General features: G+C 40.0%; 1 protein-coding gene across 4 annotated transcripts in view; it reads right to left on the bottom strand.

Annotated features, from left to right (window-relative positions):
- Positions 1-25,127, bottom strand: part of CPNE3 (copine 3) — an 87,478-nt gene that overhangs the window by 27,833 nt on the left and 34,518 nt on the right. For 3 of the 4 annotated variants that reach the window (XM_032786288.2, XM_075063090.1, XM_032786312.2), the window contains exons 2-8: positions 19,393-19,532; positions 17,437-17,616; positions 12,534-12,608; positions 7,401-7,472; positions 5,754-5,837; positions 4,540-4,629; positions 658-756 (exon numbers count right to left, since the gene is read on the bottom strand). In XM_032786288.2, coding sequence (XP_032642179.1) covers positions 658-756; positions 4,540-4,629; positions 5,754-5,837; positions 7,401-7,472; positions 12,534-12,608; positions 17,437-17,616; positions 19,393-19,524 — 732 coding nt within the window. In that variant the 5' untranslated portion in view covers positions 19,525-19,532. Of the gene's footprint in view, positions 1-657; positions 757-4,539; positions 4,630-5,753; positions 5,838-7,400; positions 7,473-12,533; positions 12,609-17,436; positions 17,617-19,392; positions 19,533-20,215; positions 20,343-25,127 lie in introns of all 4 variants that reach the window. The other variant, XM_032786296.2, reaches the window with a different exon arrangement.

Raw genomic sequence — 25,127 nt, 5'->3', positions numbered from 1 at the left:
GGTAGAATATTGCTTGGGATACAAGTCAATAAAAATAAAGAGATTCTACGCTAAGGTAGCTGAGTGGCCTTTAATGAAATTTATGAGGATGCAACCTGCCATGTTACAAGGTTTACAGCACTGTTAATGTTTCATAGCAAAATATACGGGATAGTGTGGTTTCTGAGTTTTTTTAAGAAAGGAATTAAAGACCCACACAAATGAAAACACTAGGTTGATTTCTGTGCACTAGGCTGATTTCTGTAGCTAAACCTTTTAGTCTTCGTTCAGATTTATTCAATTACTTACTAAAGTGAGCAAGAACCAAAACCTGAAAATTAAGGATAAAGTAAAATATGAAAACAATAATTCAGGCTTTGGCCTTTTAACAGCAGTGATGGCAGAATGTAATCTGCATTTTGATGATTAGGGATTGGTGAAATTAATTTGGCCTGACAACTTTGATTTTCAGATATGCCATTACAAAAAAACAACAAAGATATTAAAGCCTGTAAAAGTGGATTTATAATGGAAATGCCAACTCAATCAACTGAATTGATGTTACAAGGACTGCCATAAGGCAGTTAAATATTCACGCAGATACTTTGTAGCCTTTGGTCAAAATGAATAAAGCAATTTCATAAAAATGCTCAAGAAACCTAGAGGCTTTGGACTTACCGGTGAGGATCGAGAAGCTTCCTTCAGTTTTGACATTGTGGTTAGAAAACTCCCAATGAGATCATGAGACCCATCATTGTCATAATCATAGCACACTACCTAAAATGAAGCGTTATCCAGGATAAGCAATAACCAATGCTCTACTGAAGTGACATTGCAATGATACTTCTATAACCATGTATTAAAAAAAAAAACCTGCCATTTTTCCCTGTTAGGATTTCAAGCCCGGTAGAAGTTTGCTCTATGCCATAGATTTAAATCAGTGGGGCACATATACAAGTGTCTGAAGGCTAGGCTTTACCAACTGCAGAAAGGTAACTGAGTCTCACCTCCTACTGGACCAAATCCTCCAAGCTACTGAGCATCCTCATCTTCCACAGAAGTCAATGAGCATCAAGAGTTCAGCATTTTACAGGATCAGGTCCAATATGATTAGTTAGGGCTAATGCTACTATTTTATTCTGATCATTTTTAGGAAAAGTCACTCCACAGTTCCCAGTGTGTGCACCCTTCTGCCATTATAGACTAGAGGCCTGATTTTCAGAGATACTGACATTCAACTCTTTTTGATTTCAGTGGGAGATGTGGATGATCAGTACTTCACGTCAGGCTCTAGGTGGTTAGCAGGAGAGCAAAAGCAAGTAGACTGCATTACTGATCCACAGAGAGGCTCAGAGACAGAGTTCAGTATCTTTTACTGCAGCTAGACTTGAGACTTCTCTCAAGACCAGCAGTCTTGATCTGTAAATCCATACCTTCCTCAGAGATACTATGTTGGCTAAAATTTCTCTTTACTTGTATTTATAGCTCAATGGTAAGACTTTACTGATCAAATCAATTCAACTTTAACCTTAATGCCTTTCCTTTCTCACTTGCTCTTCCTTTCTTGGGTTATTCTTTTTGTTTAACGGGGTGGGATGGCAGACTGTCAGTTTATTTAGCCCAGCTCTATTTTTCCACTGTTATTTTAAACTTTTGTGAAGAACCTGCTTACATGCATAAAAAAAAAGTAATAAAATGAACAGGCTATGAATGTTCTCCAGAATGTCCTAATTATAATTCTGAATTAAGTTTGTATATTTAAACTGACATTGCACTAACGACCTCTGTCTATGAATGATTTTTTGCTCTGATTACAGGTAAGACAATTTACTAAAATAACAGCTTTCTAGTTCCAAAATTTCCATTGAAGCACTTTTATATTGTTCAGGATAAACATACAGACCCTGGACAATAATTTTCCAAAACAGATTCAATCTAAGCCATACTGCTGTTCTCCATGCCGTTCTTTACCATTCCCCATTAAGACAAAAAGCATTAAAGATATGTTTTCTTTACCATTTCATTTCTGACCGAACAAAAAAAGAAAAAAAAAAATTAACTACCTAATAAAATCTTGGGCTTCTGAGAGAAAACAAATGCCTGCATAACACATTTCATATTTCTACATTACTGCCTTTTAGATTGCAAGCTCTACAGTGCAAAGACCGTGCCGCCTTCTGTTGGCATAGCTCCTACATACATTTTGGCTACCACTGTAATAAAATACATAATACATGCACATGCATTGAACACCAATTCATACTGCATACAGGCAACAACAGTATCACAGATGGAGAAACAAATTTCATATACAGGCAGATGTGATGCAGATTCTTTAGACTCTCTGATGTTGAGCCAATCAGACGTTCACCTACTCAAGCAATTGATGGAATTCCTAATACTGAAGTTATCTTTTCACTCAATGGTAATAGCAGCTTGTTCCAGGGTTATAATAATTGTCTTTTTTATTTAAAGATAGAAAACATTTCTGGGAGTTTGATATATTAAATACATCTAGCCCGATGTTTCTTTTGAAATCAGAAGGTTGATTGCTCATGCAACAATCTTGGTGACTCCCTGTAGCAACATAAACATTATCCATGTTTCCCTCTTCCCTCCTCAGAGCTGATGAATTCAGGCATGCTAGGTCCAAATGAGAGAGGCTCACATTTGTGGTACAGAAAGATATCACTGACTCACTGCAACACACACACACACACACAATTTAGAAATAAATTAAAGAGATAGTGTATCAAGTTGGTTTGTGTATTACTGCTGAATACACAAAGTGAGCGTCTCAGTGTGTGAAGAGGCATTCATACTGAGGAAAGCTAAAAAAAGTCATTTTTACTTACTATAATAAGATAGCCTGTTATGCATGCCACTGTGTGTATAAAAGTGTTAAAGCATTGTTTAATTCTTCTTCAAAACAACATTACCACAATTTTATTGACTCATCTGAAAGTAATTTTAAATCCATAAACTACAATTTCAAAATAAAATGCTGCAGAGATTAGAATCTATCCTGTTTTATTTTTGTAAACCTGGAGCAACTCCATGGAAACCCAGCTGCTCTGAATATACACCTATGTAACCGAGATCAGAAACTTCACAGCAGGTTTTATTATCCACTTATACAGTGTATTCTATTGGGTGATAAGATTACATTTTGGACCGTGCTGAGCTGAAAACAACCCTAACTTAAAGGATTTATTTGGTCGAAGAACTACAGTTTTAGTGGGACCATTAAATGGAAATGAAAAATGCATCCATGACATGGGGAGAAGAGCTGTCACTAGCTCTTTCTCCCCCCACTCCCTCACCAGGTTGTCAGATTCTGGGCTTACTTATAAAGATAAGTAATAAAGATATTCTGCTTTATCACTGTTTTATTCTGTGCAGGTTTATACTCATACTAGCTAAGTACTGTATGTTCCAGTTGTGCATTAAGCAATGAAACTAATGTCTGTCGCATGTGATTTATTCTCTCTTGCATCCTCTCCCCAGGATAGGAATAAGTGCTATGGTGTATCTTTATTTGGTAGGATTTTGTCTAAATGTACAAACTGCTGTGACAGATTGGGGAATATGTCTGTGTCAATTTATGAATTCTATTTTGATTTTGTGAATGCCATACTATACTTTTAACTTTCCTGAGTGTCCCTGGGTAGACATGCATTCAAAGTGGCAGTTGAACTGAACTAAATGAAAGTGTGAATTTAAAATGCCTTCCTTCACAATAAGGCCACTTTACTTCCTAATGAGACTATCCATTCAAGGATTTAACGTGATTTAACCATTGCTGTAGACACTGAGGATCAATGAATTGGTTTACCACCCTGGATTTGGCAGCTTCAGTTGAAGCTGAAATCAACAAGATGAAATTCAACAAAGCCAAGTATTATGCTTAGGAGGGAAAAAAATCACATGCACAAATACAAAATGGAGAAAACTGGCTAAGTGGTTCTAGCACTGAAAAGGATTTGGGGGTGATGCAGAGGATCACAAATTCAATACAAGTCAACAATGTGATGCTGTCATGAAAAAGGCAAATGTCATTCTGAGATACATTAGGAGGAATGTCATATGTAGATCTGGGAGGTAACTGGTTCAGTACTAGCGAGGCCTCAGCTGCAGTACTGTGCCCAGTTTTTGAGCACTGCACTTTAAGTAAGATGTGGAGAAACTGGATAGAGTCCAGAGGACAGCAACAAAAAGAGCAAGATATTTAGAAAATATGGCCCATGAGGAAAGGTTGAAAGAATTGAGCATGTTTACTCTTAAAAAAATGAAAAATTGAAGAGGGAAATACACATTTATTCTAGGTTAATGTTCCCTAACTCTGGAAGTCAATTTGACAAAAAAATTTAGGAGATACTGTAACACGAACTATCAGGTCATCATTATCATTCCCGTTTTCTGTTACTTATAATAAAAACTTTTATTTTGAATTTAGCTTAAAACTAAGAGGATAAACCAGTTAAATGAATATTCACTATCTTTGCCAACTGTTTCTTTGATACATTGCATTTGTCTTTAATGTATCTATTTAAATATTACCTTAATTGTTTTATCCATATCACTGTAACACAGAGAATTGAGGGATATTTTAAAGGGCTTCCAGACAGGATTCAAGTTGTTTTTTATAACCTGCCAAAAAGATTTGATAAAATAGTATTGTTAACAAGGCAAGATACAGAGGGACTATCAGTGTTGCCCTGTTTTTATTCCATAACTATTACAAATATGAAAAGTGTTGACCAGAGGCAATCACATTGAAAAAGAGAAAAAAAANAAAAAAAAAAAAAAAAAAAAAAAAAAAATGTACACATGACAAGGATATAACAAGAGCCCTAATGGCTGGATCTTCATAACAGAAGAAAATTTTGTTTAACCCCAACACCGTGGAGGAAGTTGGATGCTGCTGCTCACTGCTAGGTCAAAATTTTCCAAAAGGGAAATTTAATCTATCATACCATTTAAATTCCAAACTGGAGAGGATGTAACATTCCAGTACCTCTGCATATGAAGACCCAAAGCATGTGCAGCATTTTCCTATGTACCCCCGCATCTTACCAGTGGGAGCAAGACACTGGGGGTAAAATCATCATTTCCAGAAGTTACATTTCACTCCAAATGTTTTTACTGAACCACCATTTCCAGAATTATTTTTTCCAGAGATTCGATGGGTGTGTGTGGGGGAAAAGTATAGTATAAGTCAGCAAAGACCACTTTATAACCTCCTCATGTCTATCAAGAAAAAAAAATCTTAGTGCTACAAGGGACTGTGCCTTCTTCTAAATTTGTTCATTATTTAAAAACTGATTAGGGCCTTTGGTTCTTCTATAAGCGTTCAGTAATAAGTTACACACTTATTTTAAGTAGTAAATATCAGACCTAGCTAAAGTTGGCATTCTCCAATATTAATATTATAACAACATCTAGATGTTCCTACCAAAACTAGACCATTATGCTAGACATTACATACATTTAAACAATCCCTGCCCAAAGGGTTTACAATCTAAATGGACAAGAGTAAGAAAAAAAGTAGTATTATCCACATTTGAGTGCCAGAGACATTTAATGACTTTCAAGGTCACACAGAAAAAAGACTAACAGAGCTGGGAAAACTCATGTCTCCTGAGCCCCAGTACGGTGCCTTAACCACAAGATCACCTCTCCTGCTCTGAAGGTGCTGTATCTTTAGTGCTATGTTATGCATTTAAAATCAGATTAACTCAATAAAACTAATTTTTTGTAACAACCTCCCCTACCTCAGTTCTGTGAACCATCACCCAGTTTCCTTCCGAGGTCTGCTTGTGGAATTCCAAAAAAGGGTCTGACTTTCCAAAAAAATCCTGAATTTAAAAAATAGGCAAGTTAACACATGGCATGAATGTTATCAAAACACTAATTGATATACATAGTCACATAAATGGAAGGTAAACAAAAGACTTTCCTAAAAACTATTACACCTTTCTGATGAAGAATACAAATTATTTTTCAGGTATCATTCTCATTATTGCTTTTTAAAAACAGGATTGTTTATATTAACAAGCCAAAGAAGTGCATAGCTATGAGTAGACTAGAAGTATTTTTAAGTGTAAGGTGAGATTTTGGGCTCTGTAAATACTGCCAGACAGTTCCATCTCAGGACAGTGGGGCTACTAGGTGTATGAAGGGCAGGACCTGAATTCAAAGCTGCCTAATTAGAGCATTATAAAAATGTAAAATAGAAGCATTTCTTCCCTACCACACCTATTTTTAACATCTATTTTAGAATTTCACAGAGCAATTAAAGTGTCTAGAGATTCTAACACCAGCCCTGAAGTGGCTTCTTTATTATAATGGATTTGTCCACTCTAACATATACTTTATAGTGCTGTCTGAAAGTGTACTTTTTACAGTTATTTATTTTAGTAAGTAAACTTAAAATTAGTGTGACTGCTATTGTAATTTAATGGAAAAGCATTCATACTGAAGATACAAATCTGTGAGTAATTTATATGGACAGAGTTAAGTCTTGTTCAAAGAATATTTTGGGCAATATACCTGTCTTACTTTAGAAACAGGTCAAGATTCATTCTAAAAACTTCAATGTACTTATATACTCTTTCATAAGCTGAATATTGTTGGTAAAAGGGTGACGCATCAAAGAGCAGGGGTCAGCTTATAGAATGGGTATATACCAAACTTTGATGATTTTAGCCTCTACGGAATCATTGAATTGAATATTTAATATGTTGTTGTTTTGTTTACCTGGAGAGTCTGCAGGCATGGAGCCCCTTTGATCCCTGTGGCGTCTGCTGTTCCCAGCCACTTCCCGCAGCTCCCGTTGGCTGGGAACGGCGAACCACAGACACTAGGAACTGAGGGGCTCCATGCCTGTGAATCCTCAAGGTAAACAAAACGTTCAGGCCCACTATCGGCTTACCCTAACAGGCCAGGAGCCAAAGTTTGCCAACCTCTGAAATATAGGGTTGGCTTATGAAAGGGTCATACAATTTTTACTTAACCATCTTGGGGGGTGGAGTGGCTTACAAACAAATGAGCTAATTTAATATATGGAGATATACTTATCTCATAGAACTGGAAGGGACCCTGAAAGGTCACTGAGTTCAGCCCCTTGCCTTCACTAGAAGGACTAAGTACAGATTTTGCTCCAGATCCTTAAGTGGCCCCTCAAGGATTGAACTCACAACCCTGGATTTAGCAGGCCAATGCTCAAACCACTGAGCTACCCCCCTTGAACAAGTATATATGTTAATTCACAAATGTTTGTGTTCTACTGTAAGTAGTATCTTAGTAGACTTAAATTTCTCCAGCAAAGAATCCCAGAATGAATCAATCCCCGTCATTACTTATTTATAAGCGCATCATTAATTTAATGCTTTGCTATTATAAATACAGCAATTAAGTACCTTATTATCTAGTTTCCTTGCTTCTATTTCAAATAAGACCACTCTATTATCCTTTACTTCTTCTGCTGTAATCTGGGTAGATAAAAGAAACAAAAACATTTATTCTGTGTTCAGATACTATATACTTCACTAGTATTATTCACAACATACCTAGAAAGGGTAGATGTGAAATATTTATTTAAAAATAGAAGTAGTTGGAGCTCCTTGGATGAAAAGGTAGGACATAACTCGGAAGTGTTTTGAAAGCATCAGGCAAGTCACACAACTCCTGTGTTAGTTGGTAAATAGTCTAATTTTACAAATAACCAACCCAAGGTACAGATGTTAAGATTCACATTTTCAACAGTGGCCACTAATTTTGGATGGCACAAGTTGAGACATACAAGTCTTGATTCTCAGAGGCATTCAAATAATGCATCTGAAGTCAGATGCTCAGAGTGTTCAATGCCTCTGAAAATGGGCACCAAAAATTTTGAATTATTTAATTTGCTAAATGCCACAGACTCAGTGCTAGAACCAGGTATAGAACCTACAGGTTCCAACATCAAATGTTCCCGTTCAGTGAGACAGAAGAGCTTGCTAGATGAATTAACTGTGCAGAGGCACATTTTTAGAGCTTCTCTCACATCCACTTGATGGTGAGATCTGTCTTTATGCAGTACAAGTTCAATTTTAGACCAAGCTTCTAAACTGTTTTCATAGTTTAAAAAAAACTGTGGTGCAGCACACTTGAAAACCAGCCTGTAGTTTCCCTTATGCTCAACTGCGGTTATAGCTAAAAGGCAGTCAGCATTCTAAGAGGAATTTTACTGCTGTCCTGACATTTTCAAGGGCAAGAAAGGGGTGCTTGGTGGGGTCTTTAACTCTATAGGCAGATCACAGACTGAAGTCAGAGTTTGTATGTCGGTCTCAACTTCATAAATAGCAAATAGTCTGTGGGAGGTATCATCCTCAGATGCAGCATACTTTGTTCCATTACGTACTCGATCAATTCTGGTACACGAAGAACATGCGGCTAGTAAAAAGAATGCCATTTGTATCTAGTCTTCTGGACAACAATATCATTACGAACTTATGGACATCATTGATGAAAGTACTATAATAGCAGCTAGAAATCGTGCATGGATCTTGGCTTAAAAAAAAATCTTATATATGGGAACTGATCCCTGCAAGTTTGCCAAAGCTCGTGCTCTTTGGCTACAAAAGAAGTCACTTTAATACACAAATTGGAAAGTCACCAATTTTAGCTGAGTAAAGTAGACCAGATTTCTACATTTTCACTGTATAGAATAGAGGTGGTGCAAACTAGGGCACTAACACTGTAGCTTGAAGACAGTGTACAGGACACATGAAGATATGATCCTTGTGTCACTGAGTAATGTTTAATTTCCTGCTTGGCAGTATCCCAAAATACTTAATTAACAGACTCTGCCTGTTAACTGCTGATCTCAATGGAGCATTTCCAATAGAATTGCGTTGCCAAATCTGTCTATCCGTTTTACTAACATCCATCACCACTGTGAAGAATAAGAGATCTGCATTAATTTTATGCTTCATCTTTCTTTCTCCCAGTGAGTTTGGTGGTTATTTTGATGCTGGCTAAAACGTAAAGCTAAATCAGTCTTTGTTAGCACTGGTCTACTCTACAAACTTATGTTGGTATAAACTACTTCGCTCCATATCCCTGAACGATGTAGTTATATTGACCTATCTCCCCATTGTAGACAGCACTGTATCGACAAGAAGGCTTCTCCCGTCAACACAGCTACTGCCTCTCGGGGAGGCGGAGTACCTATGCAGGAATGCTCCAATCAGTGCTATAGTGGTGAAGGGTGCAATTGCACTACTGCAGCACTATAACTGCAGACGTGCCCTTAGCTTTGGTCTGCAGGAACCCAGATAATGGCTGCAGACAGTGCCAAATGCTGGCCCTCAGATGGACAGTACACTGAATCCATTGCTGGAAGTTTGCCTCTGTCCCACCTGGGAAGAAGCATAAGCCGAACGAGGTTTGCTGTGAAGCAACCAGGTTGTGTTGCTTCACAGCAAACACAGGGCCTTTGAAATGGATAAAAGACTACCACTGAACTTGGGGGTGAGGGGAGGGAACCACAGTAACTGAACGGTCAGACAGAGGAGTGAAGGCTGCACTTTCCAATGCTGGGGGGATTACTGGGATGGGGGTTACCTAAATTGCAAGGAAAGGCTAAAGTGTAGGTAAGATCTTTATGCATATAATCTTCTGTTTGAATTTTTTCCCTCTCCCTTTGTTGTGTCCATATAAATAAAATCACACTTTGTTTTCAACAAGGTGTTCTGTCACTTCCTGGAGAGAAGTCAAAGCAGGAGCCAAAACCCAAGTGGACCTGCCTAGGATACAGTTGATGAACATGGGTGCTGTGAATTGGAGACCCGGCCTAAAAGTGGTGTGAGTTGCAGGATTCAAGCATGAAAGAAGTACACACCTGTCACTTGGATTTGGGTGCCCACAGAGAGACTGAGTAAGGGAATCAAAGATACAACTTGCCATAAGCCATGACAACCAAGTGATCCAGGAAACTACAGGCCTGTTAGTTTGACATCTGTAGTATGCAAGGTCTTGGAAAAAAATTTGAACGAGAAAGTAGTTAAGGACAGAGGTAAACAATAATTGGGATAAAAATACAACATGGTTTTATAAAAAGTAGATTGTGCCAGACCAACCTGCCTTTTTTCCTTTGAGACGATAACTCATTTTCTAGACAAAGGAAATGCAGTAGATCTAATCTACCTGGATTTTAGTAAGGCATCTGATACAGTTCCACATGGGAAATTAAAATGGAGAAGATGGGGATTAATACGAGAATCAAAATGTGGGTAAAGACTTTGTTAAAGAGGAGACTACAATGAGTCATACTGAAGAGCAAAATGTCAGGCTGGAAGGAGATAACTGGTGAAGTTCCTCGGGGATCTGTCTTGTGGTCAATCTAATTTAACATTTTAATTAACGACCTTGGCACAAAAAAGCAGAAGTGTGATAATGAAATTACAATGTTGGGAGGTATTACTCATATAGAGGAGGACCAGAACATCATATAAGATGACTTGGAGGACCTTGAAAACAGGAGTAATAGAAATGGGATTAAATGTAATAGTGCAAAGTGAAAGCTCTTGTTGTTAGTCCTTAAATACATGAATTTTTACTATAAGCTGGAGACATATCAGTTGGACGCAACAGAGAAGGAGAATGACCTGGGTGTATTGGTTAATTACAGAACGACTGAGCCACCAGTGTGATGTGGCAGTGAAAAAGACTAACGCAATCCTAGGATGCGTCAGCCAAGGTATTTTTAGTAGAGACAGGAAAGTATTACCATTATACAAGGCACTGTGAAATCTCAACTGGAATACTATGTGAAATTGTCCTCTTCCATGTTTAAAAAAGATTAATGCAAAGAAGAGCTACTAGGATGATCAGAGGAATAGAGAAACTACCTTACAAGAGGAGATTTAAGGACCTTGGCTTGTTTAGCTTAACCAAATGAAAGCTGAGGGAGATGACTGCTTTCTAGAAATACATCAGATGGATAAACACCAGGGAAGGAGAGAAGTAAAGGGCCAAAGCCAGTACAAGAACAAATGGATATAAACTGGCCATCAATAATGTTAGGCTTGAAATTAGATGAAGGTTTTAACCATCAGAGGAGTGAAGTTCTGGAACAGCCTTCCAAGGGGAGTAATGAGGGAAAAAAACTTGTTTCAAGACTGAGCTTAATAAGTTTATGGAGGGGACAGTATAATGAGACTGCCCACAATGGCGCATAGCAAATCTGCAGCTGCTATTAGCAAATATCCCCAATGGCTGGAGACGGGACTAGACAGGGAGGACTCCGAGTAACTACAGAAAATTCTTTCCTAGGTGTCTGGCTGGTGGGGCTCGTCCATATGCTCAAGGTCTAACAGACCACCATATTTGGGGTCAAGAAGGAATTTTCCCCTAGGTCAGATTAGCAGAGCTCCTAGGGGGGGTTGCCTTCCTCTGCAGCATGGGATATGGGTAACTTGCTAGTTTGAACTACAGTAAATGGCAGATTCTCTGTAACTTGAAATCTTTAATTCAAGATTTGAGAATTTCAGTAACTCAGCACAGGACAGGCCGAGTGAGGTTATGTGACCTGTGAAGTACAAGGTGTCAGACTAAACGATCATGAGATTCCCTTCTGGCCTTAGAGTTTATATTAACCAAATATCTCTAGCCACCATAGTACAGTCCCTACTGATGCTGCAAAACTGACACCAAAAATAAAGATATTAATGTGCTCTCCATCCAGTCAATAGCTCTTGCACCAAGAAATACCCTTCAATGCCAGCATGGTTGTTGCTTATATTCTTATTGGTTGCCAAATCTACAGTTCTACCACTCACTGCTTGACAACCCCATAATTGTATAAGTGTTTGCTCATCAACCTAACAGCTAAAGCAATAATAAAACTGCAAAGTAGCGCTAAAGATGGATAACTTTAAATAGACCTATTATTTCAGGAAAAACAGTAAAGATCAGGAATATTAACGCTTGTGTCTCAATTCCATTATCTAGTTACCCTTTTGGCGTAACCCCTTGCTGTTCTCTGCCAAAAAGATTATATATTGCTCAGGACACAGACAGCCTTAATTATTTGTAAAGCTCTGACATGCCTACTGTGGTTACCACAAAATATTAGCCATTTATCTAGTTAGCACACTGGCATCATGACACTTCGTTAGACTTCTATCCTAATACTGTTTATGTAGGATGCAGTTTGAGATGAAAGTAAAGTAATTTGGGAAGAAAATAAAAAAAATTAATGAGTCCACATTTGCTCAAGACTTGAGGGATAAGAAATTGAAAAAAACAATTTGATTTTTGTTGTTAAAAAAAGTTCACCACTTGAGTTTATTTGAAACTGATTAAGCCATTATTTGAGCCTCTGAAGAACTATTTGATTTTGATAAAATTAGATTAAACACAGAAGTACTGTTTTGTAAATTGAAAGATGCAAACAGCCAGCTGTGAAAGAAATATTCCCATTACTATAATGTGATAGAATACATTTAACTCAGAAAGAGAAACAACTTATGGGCTATATGCTAGAAGGAGAAAGCCAAGTGTCCTACCGTAATGCTTCCTTTCCCTGCAGGTTTACCATTTTTCAACATTAATGGTCTTGTCAGGGTCTTGCTGGAGACTATCTGTCAAAACAAAAGTTAAATTGTAGTAATAGCTCTTGACAAACAGTTTTTCGCATTAAAAAAAAACAAACCAGGTGGTGTTTCATGTTCCATTTTAGAAAACTATTCTACCATGAGAACTCCAGTATTACTTTTATTTCTTATAGCCTTCAATGTGTTTGGATAATATTTAAAGATATGAACCTATATGCAACTTTGACTAATGGCAGAAGTAAAAAACCAAGTTAAGATAAACAAGAAATCTTTCATCTATCAATAATTTCAACAGTAGAATAAGGACTTTTCCTGAATAACTGCTAAAGATTGCTCATATCTGACATGATACACCTATACCTCCCTCTCCATATCTACATCTACATCTGGCAGGGAGGATGCCTGAAACTGAGAGATTGGGCTATCCCTTAGTTCTTGACACATTGCATTTGGATTTATAGATAGGGCAAATAATTTAAGCATACATTTTTGTTTTATATGCCAGCCTAAAAGATACACAGTATGTTTATGTTTCATTTTGTTATTTTACCTACATTCAGAATTTGAAGTTGAGCTTCTGCTAGAACTCAGTTCCCTTTTTTTTTTTTTTTTTTGGGGGGGTGGGGGGAGACAGATCTTTTAAAAGGATGTGAGGAAAACCAGAGAGACCAAACTTCTTTCAAAGATTCCTTTCATAATTTTATCTCAAACACAGAACAAACTGCATTGAGTAACATTAACAGGAAGACAATTTACTTTTCTTTGTCTCTCACTGAAACAAAACAGTAATGACAGCAACAAGAACCTTCATAAATAACTTTCAGCAATGAGCTGTTAGTTTCCCCATCTCTGAATCCCTAAATTTTACTTCTAGCAGAAGCTAGAGTAGAAAAGCTGGTGACTTTTAATTCCATAGTTTTACTCTCCAATTAGATGCCCGTTATCTACGCAAGTTAGCAAGTGCAGAAAAAGAGTTCTTGCTGCAGGTAGATAAGATATTTGAGTTTTTCTAAAAATACTTGAAATTATTGCCCTCCCTTTAATCGCAGAATCGGATCTGCTACGTTAGCTCAGATGCACTGGAATCTGATCTCATTAAAAAAACCTCTTCAAAATTTGCAATTCATATAATTTACTGATGTTTGCAATCATGCCACATGATCCTGTTTTTGATCTGGGAGAAAGGAAGGGTATCAGGCTGCTGTAACACTGATAAAAGTTTCAGAAAACATACAATGCTTTAAGGTATTGATTTATAGCTACTATAGGATTTATGGCAACAGCAGTTTGGACTCTACAAGCATTTGGATATTCTGGATGGCAGCGACTAACTAAAATTTCTCATTTATTCCTAGTCCACCTCTACACAGAAATCTGCATAATTACAGCCATGGTACTAGGATGGCTTCTAAATATGCCAACCTTTTTCATGGGCGCCTTGAAGAATTTCCGGACAAACACAAGCATGAAACCAATGAGATACATAAATGATATTTTCATCCTCTGGACAGACACCTAAACTAGCTCAGGTTTTCACCACACCTTCAGCAACTACCACCAATACATAAACATCTCTCTGAAACATGCCCACACTAGCATTAGCTTGCTGATCTTGGTGTCCAGGTTCGACAATGGAATCTTACAGACAACAATATAAAAAAACCCATGGATCACCACACCTACCTTCAGAGGTCCAGTAACTACCCCAAACATACCAAGAAATCTGTTTTCTACAGCCAGGCACTTAGATACCACAGAATATGCTCACAGGAGAACGTCTGGAATAAAACACACTTAAAACTGCCTTCACCAAACAAAGACACTCCATCAGAGAATTAGATCACTATGGAATGGCCCACTCAAATAACTCAACAGCAGAACCTGCTTCAATACAGAAATAAAACCTTCTCTGACCACACACCCCTACTTTCCACCTATCACCCCACATTGGTACCAATACGGGTTATCAGAATCACAACACATACTCAATGGGAACCATACTCAAAAGGAAATCTTTTCTGAACCCCTATTTCTGGCCTTCAAACAATCCCCCCTCCTCCCCCCCATCCTCCAAGGTCATTATCAAAAACAAGCTTCTCACATACCAGGACACGCCAACTGAAAGTGGCACCAGACCCTGCCACAACAACAGATGCAAAAGCTGAAGACATATCTCCACTGCTAGCATTATCGAGACCATGTGTTGTGGAGGGTGTTAAGATTCATGGGTCCTTCACATGCCTATCACAACACGAATTGTACACTTCCTCAAATACACTAAATGCCCCAACAACAACTATGTGGGTAAAACCAGAGAATTGCTATGCTTTTGAATCAACTCATGCAGAAAAGTGATAAAAACACAAAAAAAGTACCTTATCTTCAGGTGAATGCTTTTCACAAAGCAAATCACTCTATACCTGACCTCTCAGTCCTTATTCTCAAGGGAAATCTGAACAAAACCTTCTAAAGTTGGGTCTGAGAGCTTAATTTCACCGCTTTGCTACATACTAAAAATCATGGACTGAACAGCGATCCTGGATTTATGGCTTCTTAGAACAATCTATGACCCATTTAAACTCTTCCCCCCCACCCCCAACCATGACTAGAGAAGTGTAAATAGGTCACTTGAATGGTTCCTTGAAACGTGTGTTAACTACTCATGCTAAACAATCTGTACCACCTTGTATTTAGCTGTGATGCTCTGAGTACATTTCCCAGACCTGAAGAAGAGCTCAAAATCTGGTCTCTCTCACCAACAGAAGTTGGTCCGATAAAAGATCTCACCTCCTTGTGATAGAGAGAGAATATTCTCTCATATTCTACAGCGACTAGCATACATTAGACAAACCTTCAAGACGATTGCTCACAGAATGATCTTATGTGCTGAACTGAGACAAAAACAAACTTGCATAGACTCTTATGCCTGATCTACACTAGGAAATTAGTGAAAAATCCATACACTTGAGCAATGCGGTTATCTGACCTAACCCCCAGTGTAAACAGTGCTAGGTCGATGGGAGAATTCACCCGTTGACTTAACTACTGCCTCTGATTAGGTAATCCACCTCCCCAAAACGGGAGAGCTCCTCTAGTCACATAAGTAAGTAACTGCAGCATTTTAAGTGTTGACAAATTAGCAGAGATTCTTAGTCTTCACTTAAGAGTGTTAACCCCTCATATGAGCATGGTTATAGGTCAATATGTATAAAAGAGGCACAGCTTAACGTAAGCTTACTATTACATAGTTTTAGTAGAAATCAAAGTGGGTAATACATTGTGACACTACACCTCATATTCTTCATTGAAATATTGTTATAATATTATAGCATAACTATGTTTTGTGCAAGATAGGCATGTAAGATATTAGAAAGGTTATGATTTGGTGAATGCAATTATCCTATTTGTATGCAGATATTATTTTTGTATTTAACGTTAGGAATACTGACTATACATCTGTACTACAAAAAAAAGTGTTTCCAGCACCTGGGGAATGACCACCAGACAGAATGCAGTCAGTCTGGCTGGCTAGCTAGCTGCAGACAAGTCAATGGACCATTAGGGAGAACAATGGGTCTTTGAAGATGCTCATCTTCCACCTTCCTGGGATGCTACAAAGGCCTTTGACTTATGGCTGCTTTGACACTGCAGGGTCATGTGATCATGTAACTTGGTACTGGACTATTTTTTCCCACTTGAGGGGAGGAACCAAGCTGGAAAACAAAGGATCCCTGCCTTATGTAAAACCTATTTAAGGTAAGGGAGGGACATAATCAGGGGTTGTTCTTTACTGAACCCACACCCAGGACAATGACTGGAAACATCAAATGGCTTGTCTACACTGGCAATTTACAGCACTGCAACTTTCTCGCTCAGGGGTGTGAAAACACACCCGAGTGCAGCAAGTTTCAGCGCTGTAAAGCACCATTGTAGACAGTGGTCCCAGCACTGGTAGCTACACACCTCACGGAGATCTGTTTTGCTTGTCTTGTTTGTTTTTTTAAGAGTGCTGGGAGAGCTCTCTCCCAGCGCTCCGCCGCGACCACACGAGGCCCGTTAAAGCGCTGCTGTGGCAATGTTTTAGCACTGCCAGTGTAGACTAGTTTTAAGAAACAAGGACAAAGGTGGGAGGGATGGGGGTGGGGAGGGGAACAGAAGGACTGACTCCAGGCTGGAAAAGGTGTTTGTCCTGTGAAAGAAATACCTCAAGTTTTAAGCTGCAAGCAAGAGCAGCTTGCCTTTGAGGACCTCTGCAATCTGCCTAAAGCAACATTTAGGGTGAGAAATTATTACTTGTAACCAGTTTCTTTAGTGTATTAAGCTTAGTTTGTGAGTTTGTTTTATTTGCTCAGTAATCTGCTTTGATCGGTTTGCTAACACTTATAATCTTTTGTAGTTAATACACTTGTTTTTGTTCTCTAAAATTAGTTTGTAGAATTCATAACTGAGGGGGCAAAAAGCTGTGCATATCTTCCTCCATACTGAGGGGGGAAGCAAATTTCAGGAGCTTACGCTGTACAGTTCTCTGTTCAGCGCAAGACAATACAATTTTGGGTTTAGACTCCAGAGGAGGCATGCACTTTAGTGCTGGGTCATTCCTTAGCTGAAGCCTTCCCATGCACTGTTGATTTCAGTACTTGTGTCTTTCTGCAGCTGGGTGTGTCCCTACCTGTGTGTGTGTGTGCACCAGAGGCGGCATTAAGGCCTGGCTCAGCAGGACAGTGTAAGGAAGCCTAGGCTGGTGGAACAGGCGGGCTCAGTGGTACCCCTGTACAGGTGGCACCCTGGGAGGCTGGGAATAACCAATCACAAACATATCCCCTGTAGTACAAGCTTCGGCACTGTTTGAACTCACTTGTCCCAGAGTGCATTCAAATTCTCCCAGGAAGTCATCATCGCTTAGATCAATGGTTTTGTTGTCAATGTCATAAATCCCAAATTTAAACTTCTGAACCAGTTCAAAGTAGTAATCAATTAGGAACCTCTTGGCGAACTTCGGGTTCAAGGAATTCTTAACCCTTTCTGTGCGATCAACCTGCAGATAGAAAAGTCACATTACCAAGATGTTCATCATCTATGCAGGTGGCCAAACTGATTCACCTCTTATGCTAGGCTTCCAAGAGCCCTGCTAGGTGCAAGTATAATAATATACACTTCTGAACTCATTTCATCCTAGAACAAAGCACTTTACAGACTAAATTTTAAAAAAATCCAGGTGTGATAGACAAGGCAAATGTAAGGATCAGTTCTCCCATCAATGAAATGCAGTCACCTCTGGACATTTCATAAATAAAATGTAACATTTTGTCCAAAGTGAAGGCTGGGAGAGATGACCTCAGAAATAACATCTGAAAAATCTAGTAGTCCTGTCATAAACAGATGGTTAAGGGTTAATGTCTCTTTCACCTGTAAAGGGTTAAGAAGCTCAGTAAACCTGGCTGACACCGGACCAGAGGACCAATAGGGGGACAAGATACTTTCAAATCTTGATGGAGGGAAATCTTTGTGCTTTTTGTTTTGTACGTTGTTCACTCTTGGGGCTAAGAGGGACCAGACATAGACCCAGGCTTTCCCAATCTTTCTGAATCAGTCTTTCATGTTTCAAAATTGTAAGTAGTAGCCAGGCAAGGCGGATTACTCTTATGTTTGTTTTCTCAACTTGTAAATGTGTCTTTTTGCTGGAAGGATTTTTACCTCTGTTTGCTGTATCTTTGAATCTAAGGATGCGGGTGGGGGGGTCCCGTTAGTCTATATGAATGAGTACCCTGTAAAGCATTTTCCATTCTGATTTTACAGAGATAATTTTTACCTTTTTTTCTTTAATTAAAAGCTTTCTTTTTAAGAACCCGATTGATTTTTCCTTGTTTTAAGATCCAAGGGATTAGGTCTAAACTCACCAGGGATTGGTGGGGGGAAAGGAGAGGGGATGGTTAACTCCTCCTTGTTTTAAGATCCAAGGAGTTAGGATCTGTGTTCCCCAGGGAAGGTTTTGGGGGGAACACAAAGTGTGCCAGACACTAAATTCTGGCTGGTGGCAGCATACCAGATTTAAGCTAGTAATTAAGCTTAGAAATGTTCATGCAGGTCCCCACTTCTTGTACTCTAAAGTTCAAAGTGGGGAAAAAACCTTGACAAGTTCTGATGAAATCACCACATTGGAGAAGAAGAAACAATGAGAGAATAGGAAGACATCAAATCATCAGAAAGGGCAGCACTGGCAGTTTTGGGAGCAAGCACAAACTACTCCATTAGAAGACAGAGCAGTTGCTGCTTCTGTATTAGCTCCTCCAGTACACCAGAAGGCTTTCTGCCTGCCCGTCCACTCTCTGCAGAGAGCAGGCACCCTAGGAAATTATACTTAAGCTATGGGTACACCACAGAGCTTACAGCAGCACAGCTGCATCAATGCAGCTGCTCTGTCAGTGCAGACACTGTATGCTGACAGGAGAGAGCTCTCCCATCGACTTAATTACTTCAGTCCCCCCAAACAGTCGTAGCTATGTTGGTGGGAAAAGCTCTTCTGCTGACATAGTGCTGTCCACACCAGTGCTTAGGTAGGTGTAACTTCTGTTGCTCAGGGGTTGGCTAATTCACACCTGAGCGATATAACTTATACTTGCATGGTGCAGCTCCATAGCAGGTTACGTCTGTGATTGATACACACTCTCTCTCTCTGGCCTGAAGTATCTAGTAGAATTGGTAAGTCATAATAACTACTGAAAGTAACTCTAGTACCTCACTATTTTCATCGTTAGAAATATTTAGGCAGACTGTACTTTAAGAATATTCTAGGAAAAGTGTCATACTCTACCTCATACCACTGCTGCCCACTTGTATTATGGAGAAGTACACACAGGGGGTCTGACTTTGAACCAACATCTTTATCCAGGAGATTGTTGCAGGAGATGGTCAGCTCCACCTTTGTTACACATTGTGCTGCCATCGGCTAATCTGGAAATATGCAGAAGAACTAAATATTAAATATATATACATAGATACATACTTCAAAAATTAACAGGTGCAACCTAAAAGCATCAGGAAGCACAGTATGAGCCTCTCAAGAGCAAGATTTGGAGCTTTAAGTGCTACCTGGACAAGTTATAATATATGGACATATGCCAGCGTAACAAACTTCTAGCTTCGTTTAAATAAGAAACTTCATCCCAATCATTAACACACATAAAAATTTGTATATACAATGAATGAGTGAGGCCTCTCAAACCATTTGGATACCAAATTAAGAAACTGGAAATAGCACCAGAAAACCATATCAATTCAATAAGATACTTCTGGCACACCTTTCACCCTGAGTTCTTAAAGCACTTAAACATTAACTAATTAAGCTGCAAAACACGCATATGAAGGTCTTCACTGTCACATAATACAAAAACTAATTAAAACTTAATGATATGTAAAATTGGGAAATTCAGAGCTGAAATTAATTCCCATACCCCCCACACAATGCATATGTACTATGCACCTCACTGCAACAGGATACTGAAGCCAAGAACTTCACAGGATTTAAAAAGGAATTGGACATTTATATAAAATCCTGGGCTAAAGCCAACCTCTAACTACAAGGGTTAGGAGAAAGAAAACTTTAGTTGGGAGCATATTATCCCTTAAGTGCCTACTGTAAAGTTTCTTGGATATTCTCTGAAGCATCTAGAGTCTTTCCTTGAACCTGAAGGAGGCCCACTGGCAAGAAGTTATGTGCAAGCAGTTCATCACCATCTGGTTCTTGAACTACAGTTCCAGCTCCTACTCTTCACTGTTACAATGTTTTATTTTTAGTTCTCTGTGAGCTCAGATCAAGTGTAAACTGTAGCTTAGCTTTGGTAATACATTTGTTACAGCCCTGGCTGAATCCCCACTTGGACAGTCACGAGTCTGCTGATTTCTGCCCCAAATTTTGGATCCCATGTGCTTCCAAACCAACTGAATGAGAGCAGTGTCCAGTGTTTCTAGTTCTGCCCTCTCTAGCATTCCCATCTGGCCCAACTCCTTGGGAAATTGGACCCTGCAGTCAAACTACCCTCAGCTATCTGCCGAACCACCAAATTCTTTCAGAAGCCTACGCATACTCTTCCCAGATCTCCATTCTCCTGGGTACTCCCATTTATACCACCTAACAGTTAAAGTAAGAAAAACAAAGGCTTTGCAAAGGATCTTCTTAAAAATTTGTATGTGTACGTGTGTGAGCGCACACACAGAAAGCTGAAGAGTTACAGATCTATGGAAAAAATGCAAACTCCTAAATGCAATTCCCTCCCTCAGAGTCCTCACAGCTCCCAAGACAGTAGGCTGGGTTTTGGTCAGTGTCCTTCAGAGAGAAGGCAAGGCTCTTCTTTGCCCCAGGTCCTTCAGCTGAGTCTTCGTAGAATCATAGGACTGGAAGGGACCTCAAGAGGTCATCTAGTCCAGTCCCCTGCACACATCGCAGGACTAAGCATTATCTAGACCATTCCTGACAGGTATTTGTCTAACCTGCTCTTAAAAATCTCCAATGATGGTGTAATAAATAAAGTAGGGGATAGCTCCCTTTTATGAACACCCAGTTAGCTGTAAAATCCATCTTGGTGTCTGTTCTCTGCTTGCTTTACCTGTAAAGGGTTAACAAGCTTACAGGTAAAAGAAAAGGAGTTGACATCTGACCAAAAGAGCCAATGGGAAGGCTAGAACTTTTTAAAATGGGAAAGAAACTTGCCCTTTGTCTGTTGTTCGCTGGGGCAGACAGAGCAGCAATGCTATAAGCAAGAATGCTGTGTAAGGTTTGAACCAGGTATGAAAAATTATCTTCCATATCAGACGGAATCATTTGGATAGGGAACATTTAGATGAATAAACCAGATCACATTTTTTATTGTGGCTTGTGGATCTCCTTTGTGCTAATCCCTGATGCTTTTGTTCGCTTTAACCTTTAAACTGAACCTTCAAGAAAGCTATTTGGGGTGTTTAATTTTTGGAAATGCTCTTTTAAAAACTAGCAAAAGCCTAAGTTCCAGATGTATTAATTTTCTTGTTTTAAACAAATTTACCTTTTTAAAGAAGGATTTGGATTTCTGGTGTCCAAAGAGCTTTGTACTTATTCTGTTTGATTAGCTGGTGGCCACAGCTAATTTCTTTGTTTTTTTTCTCAGCTCTTCCCCAGGAGGGGGGGCGTGGGGAGGAGGAAGAGAGCTTGAGGGTACCTCAAAGGGAGGAATTCCCAAGTGTTCCTTCCTGGGTGGGTCCAAGGGTTTTTTTGGGGGTCTTTTTTTTTTTTGGCATTTGGGTGGTGGCAACATTTACCAAGCCAAGGCCAGAGAGAAGCAATAACCTTGGGAGTTTAATACAAGCCTGGAGTGGCAAGTATTAAATTTTAGAATCCTTGCAGGCCCCTACCTTCTGCACTCGGAGTGACAGAGTGGGGATTCAGCCCTGATAGATGGAGATTCCACAACCTCCCTAGGCAATTTATTCCAGTGCTTAACTTCCCTGACAGGAAGTTTTTTTCTAATCTCCAACCTAAACCTCCCTTGCTGCAATTTAAGCCCATTGCTTCTTGTCCTATCCTCAGAGGTTAAGAACAATTCTTCTCTCTCTTTGGTATGTTCCCTCTCAGTCTTCTTTTTTCCAGACTAAACAAACCCAATTTTTAAAATCTTCCCTGGTGGGTCATGTTTTCTAGACTTTAGGGAGAAGGCAAGACTCTTCTGTGGCCCTGTTCCTTCAGCTGAGTCTTGTGTTTTTGTGATTGAACGGCCTCCTCCTAGTAAAGCAGTCTGACAGTTTTTTCTCCTGATTCTTCCTTTTGCTGGGGTTTTCCATTCTCCAACCATGAAGGCTGTTAACAGTTAAGCACTCATTATTCCAACATGATAGGGCTATTCAAGGCTCATAATTCCTTGATAGCCCTGTTTCAGTTTCCCAGAAAAGGGCCCTTACAGGGTGGGGCAATGCACACTACGAGAGTGTGATTTCTAAAGTGCACTAACTTGCTCTGCATTAATTGGTCCATGTACACCCTGCTGGTGTGTTTTAAAATAGTGCTGTTTGAAACACTACTACATTAAAAGCACATTAGGGAAACTTTAGTGAGCACCAGCAGGATCTGAGGCCCAGTTAATGCTCAACACGTTAGCATGCTTTAGAGTACCTAAAGGCATAACCAATTCCCTCCCAAGCAGTTTTTGGTTCTCACACCAGTTCTGCCTCCTCTCTTACCTGACTATCCCTTTCCCATATGAACAATTGAAACTGTTGTCTGCCTCCCCTCTTCGGCCTTCCAGGCTCCACTACTGCCCCTCCTATACAGCTAAGGCTATGTCTATACTGCATTTATGTTGTTAAAAATTTTAAACGACAAAATGGAGAGTGCTTCATGGGCAGGAGACACTCTTGGCGATGAAGCTATGGCCCCTCATTTATTACGTCGTCTAGAGAGCTCTCTCCTGGCGACAAAGAACAGGTACACTGCTTGCATTACAATGGTGTGGCCTAATTCTGGGAACAGAACAGTTAAATGCAGCAGAACAGGAAAAAGAGATGCCCTCTGCACAGCAACTTTAGTAGAAAAAAAAAAAAAAGAACAGCAGTGAATCATTGTGAAGGCACTGCTTAGTCTCCAACTCCATTGCCTGGGACAACTGCTCTTGTCTGGAACAAAAACCAAGAGTTCAAACTGTCCCAGTCAAAACAGACCTGCACTTAAAAGCTACCATTTATCTGAGCACGGGGCTCCAAAATTTGAATCCTAGCTCTTTACAAGAACACCTTCTGTGGCCTGAGCTGGTCCTGTAACCTCTTCCACCTCAGTTTCCCAAATGTGAAATGTGGATAATAAAGTTACCTACCTCTCAGGGACATTGGGAAGATTAATTGGTATATGTTCGTACAATGGTTTCAAGATTTAATGATTAAATATCATTATGAAGTGTTAAGAAACAGGTTTCTTCTTTTACTTGAAAAACCTAATCAGCATATTTGGCCATAATGATGCCAGGCTGATCTTTTCTTTTGCTGTTTAAAGGACCCAGTACTCTATTTATAGTGCAGCTGTACAGATCCAAGATAGATCCAGCACAGTGGAAATGACTAACATCTAATTTTGAGGCAATTAGATTTCCTCAAAATTAGATGTTAAAGTCATTTCTTCCAGGCCTTCAACAGATTGCTCTCCCTGCAGTTTTATAAGAGATTTCTATTTAGCGTAAACACTTTGGTTTCCATGTTTTCTGATATTTGAACCCTTCAAACTATAGTTTAATAGGAACACTTAGCACAACTGATGAGAGGAACTGGATAATCCTTGATTCTTTAAAATTTCTAAAGAAGCATGACTGCTAATTTAAGTTTACTTTTAAATTTTGGCAGACAATAGCTCAGTGATATTTGGTCACTGATATTTTTCAATATTTTAAAAAACTGCTATATCATAGGTCTTGAATTTTTCTCTCACTCTGGTGGAATACCAGAGTCAATGGGAGTGCACTGCGCGGTTGATTTATTGCGTCTACTAGACGTGATAAATCGACCTCCGCTGAATCGATTGCTGCCCATCAATTCTGAGGATAATGCAGACAAGTCCTCACGGAATGCATTCTGATCCTCTCCCCCTCTAACCGACACTCTAACCGACATAGCTATGCTGACAAAACTTTGTAGTGTAGACCTGGCCTAAAACAAGGAAATAACTATGATCTCTCAAATACCATTATGTGGTAACTCAGGGGCGGGCAAGCTTTTTGACCTCTGGGCCACATCGAGTTTTCAAAATTATATGGAGGACCAGTTAGGGGAAACTATGCCTCTCCAAATAGCCAGGCATGGCCCAGCCCCTGCCCCCTATCCGTTCCCCCATTCCCTGTCCCCTCACAGACCCCGGAACCCCTACCCCATCCAACCCCCTCCCATTCCCTGACAGCTCCCAGAACTCCTGCCCTGACCACCCCTCGCAGCCCCATCTAACTCCCTTTCCTTCCTGACTGCCCCCTCTCCAGGACCCCTGCCCCATCCAAACACCCCTTCTCCCTGACCGCCCCCAGAACCCCTGCGCCCCCATCTAACTCTGCCTCTCCTTCCTGACCGCCTCCCTGCCCCGAAACCCTTGCCCCCATTCACCCCCCCATTGCCACTCTGAGTGTCTCGACCCCATCCACAACCCTGACCTGCCTTGCCCTCTATCCAACACCCCCGCTCTCTGCTCCCTTACCGCACTGCCTGGAGCACTGGTGGCTGGCAGTGCTACAGCTGCGCCACCCAGAGCACCAAGACAGACCATCATGCCTCCCGGCTGGAGCCAGCCACATCATCAAGCAGCACAAAGCAGCGGGTCAGGCCGTGACTCTGCGGCTGCGCTGCTCAGCAAGAGCTCGCCGCCTAGAGCATTGCGCCGGCGGCACAGTGAGTTGAGACTGTGGGCTAGCCTCCCGGGCCAGGAGCTCAGGGCAGGGCCGCCCAGAGGATTCAGGGGGCCTGGGGCAAAGCAGTTTCAGGGGCCCCTTCCATAAAAAAAGTTGCAATACTATAGGAGGCCCCTGTGGGGCCTGGGGCAAATTGCCCCAC

This window comes from Chelonoidis abingdonii, chromosome 2, assembly GCF_003597395.2.
Source record: "Chelonoidis abingdonii isolate Lonesome George chromosome 2, CheloAbing_2.0, whole genome shotgun sequence".
Classification (NCBI taxonomy): Eukaryota; Metazoa; Chordata; order Testudines; family Testudinidae; genus Chelonoidis; species Chelonoidis abingdonii.
This window is presented reverse-complemented; position numbering and strand designations above follow the sequence as displayed.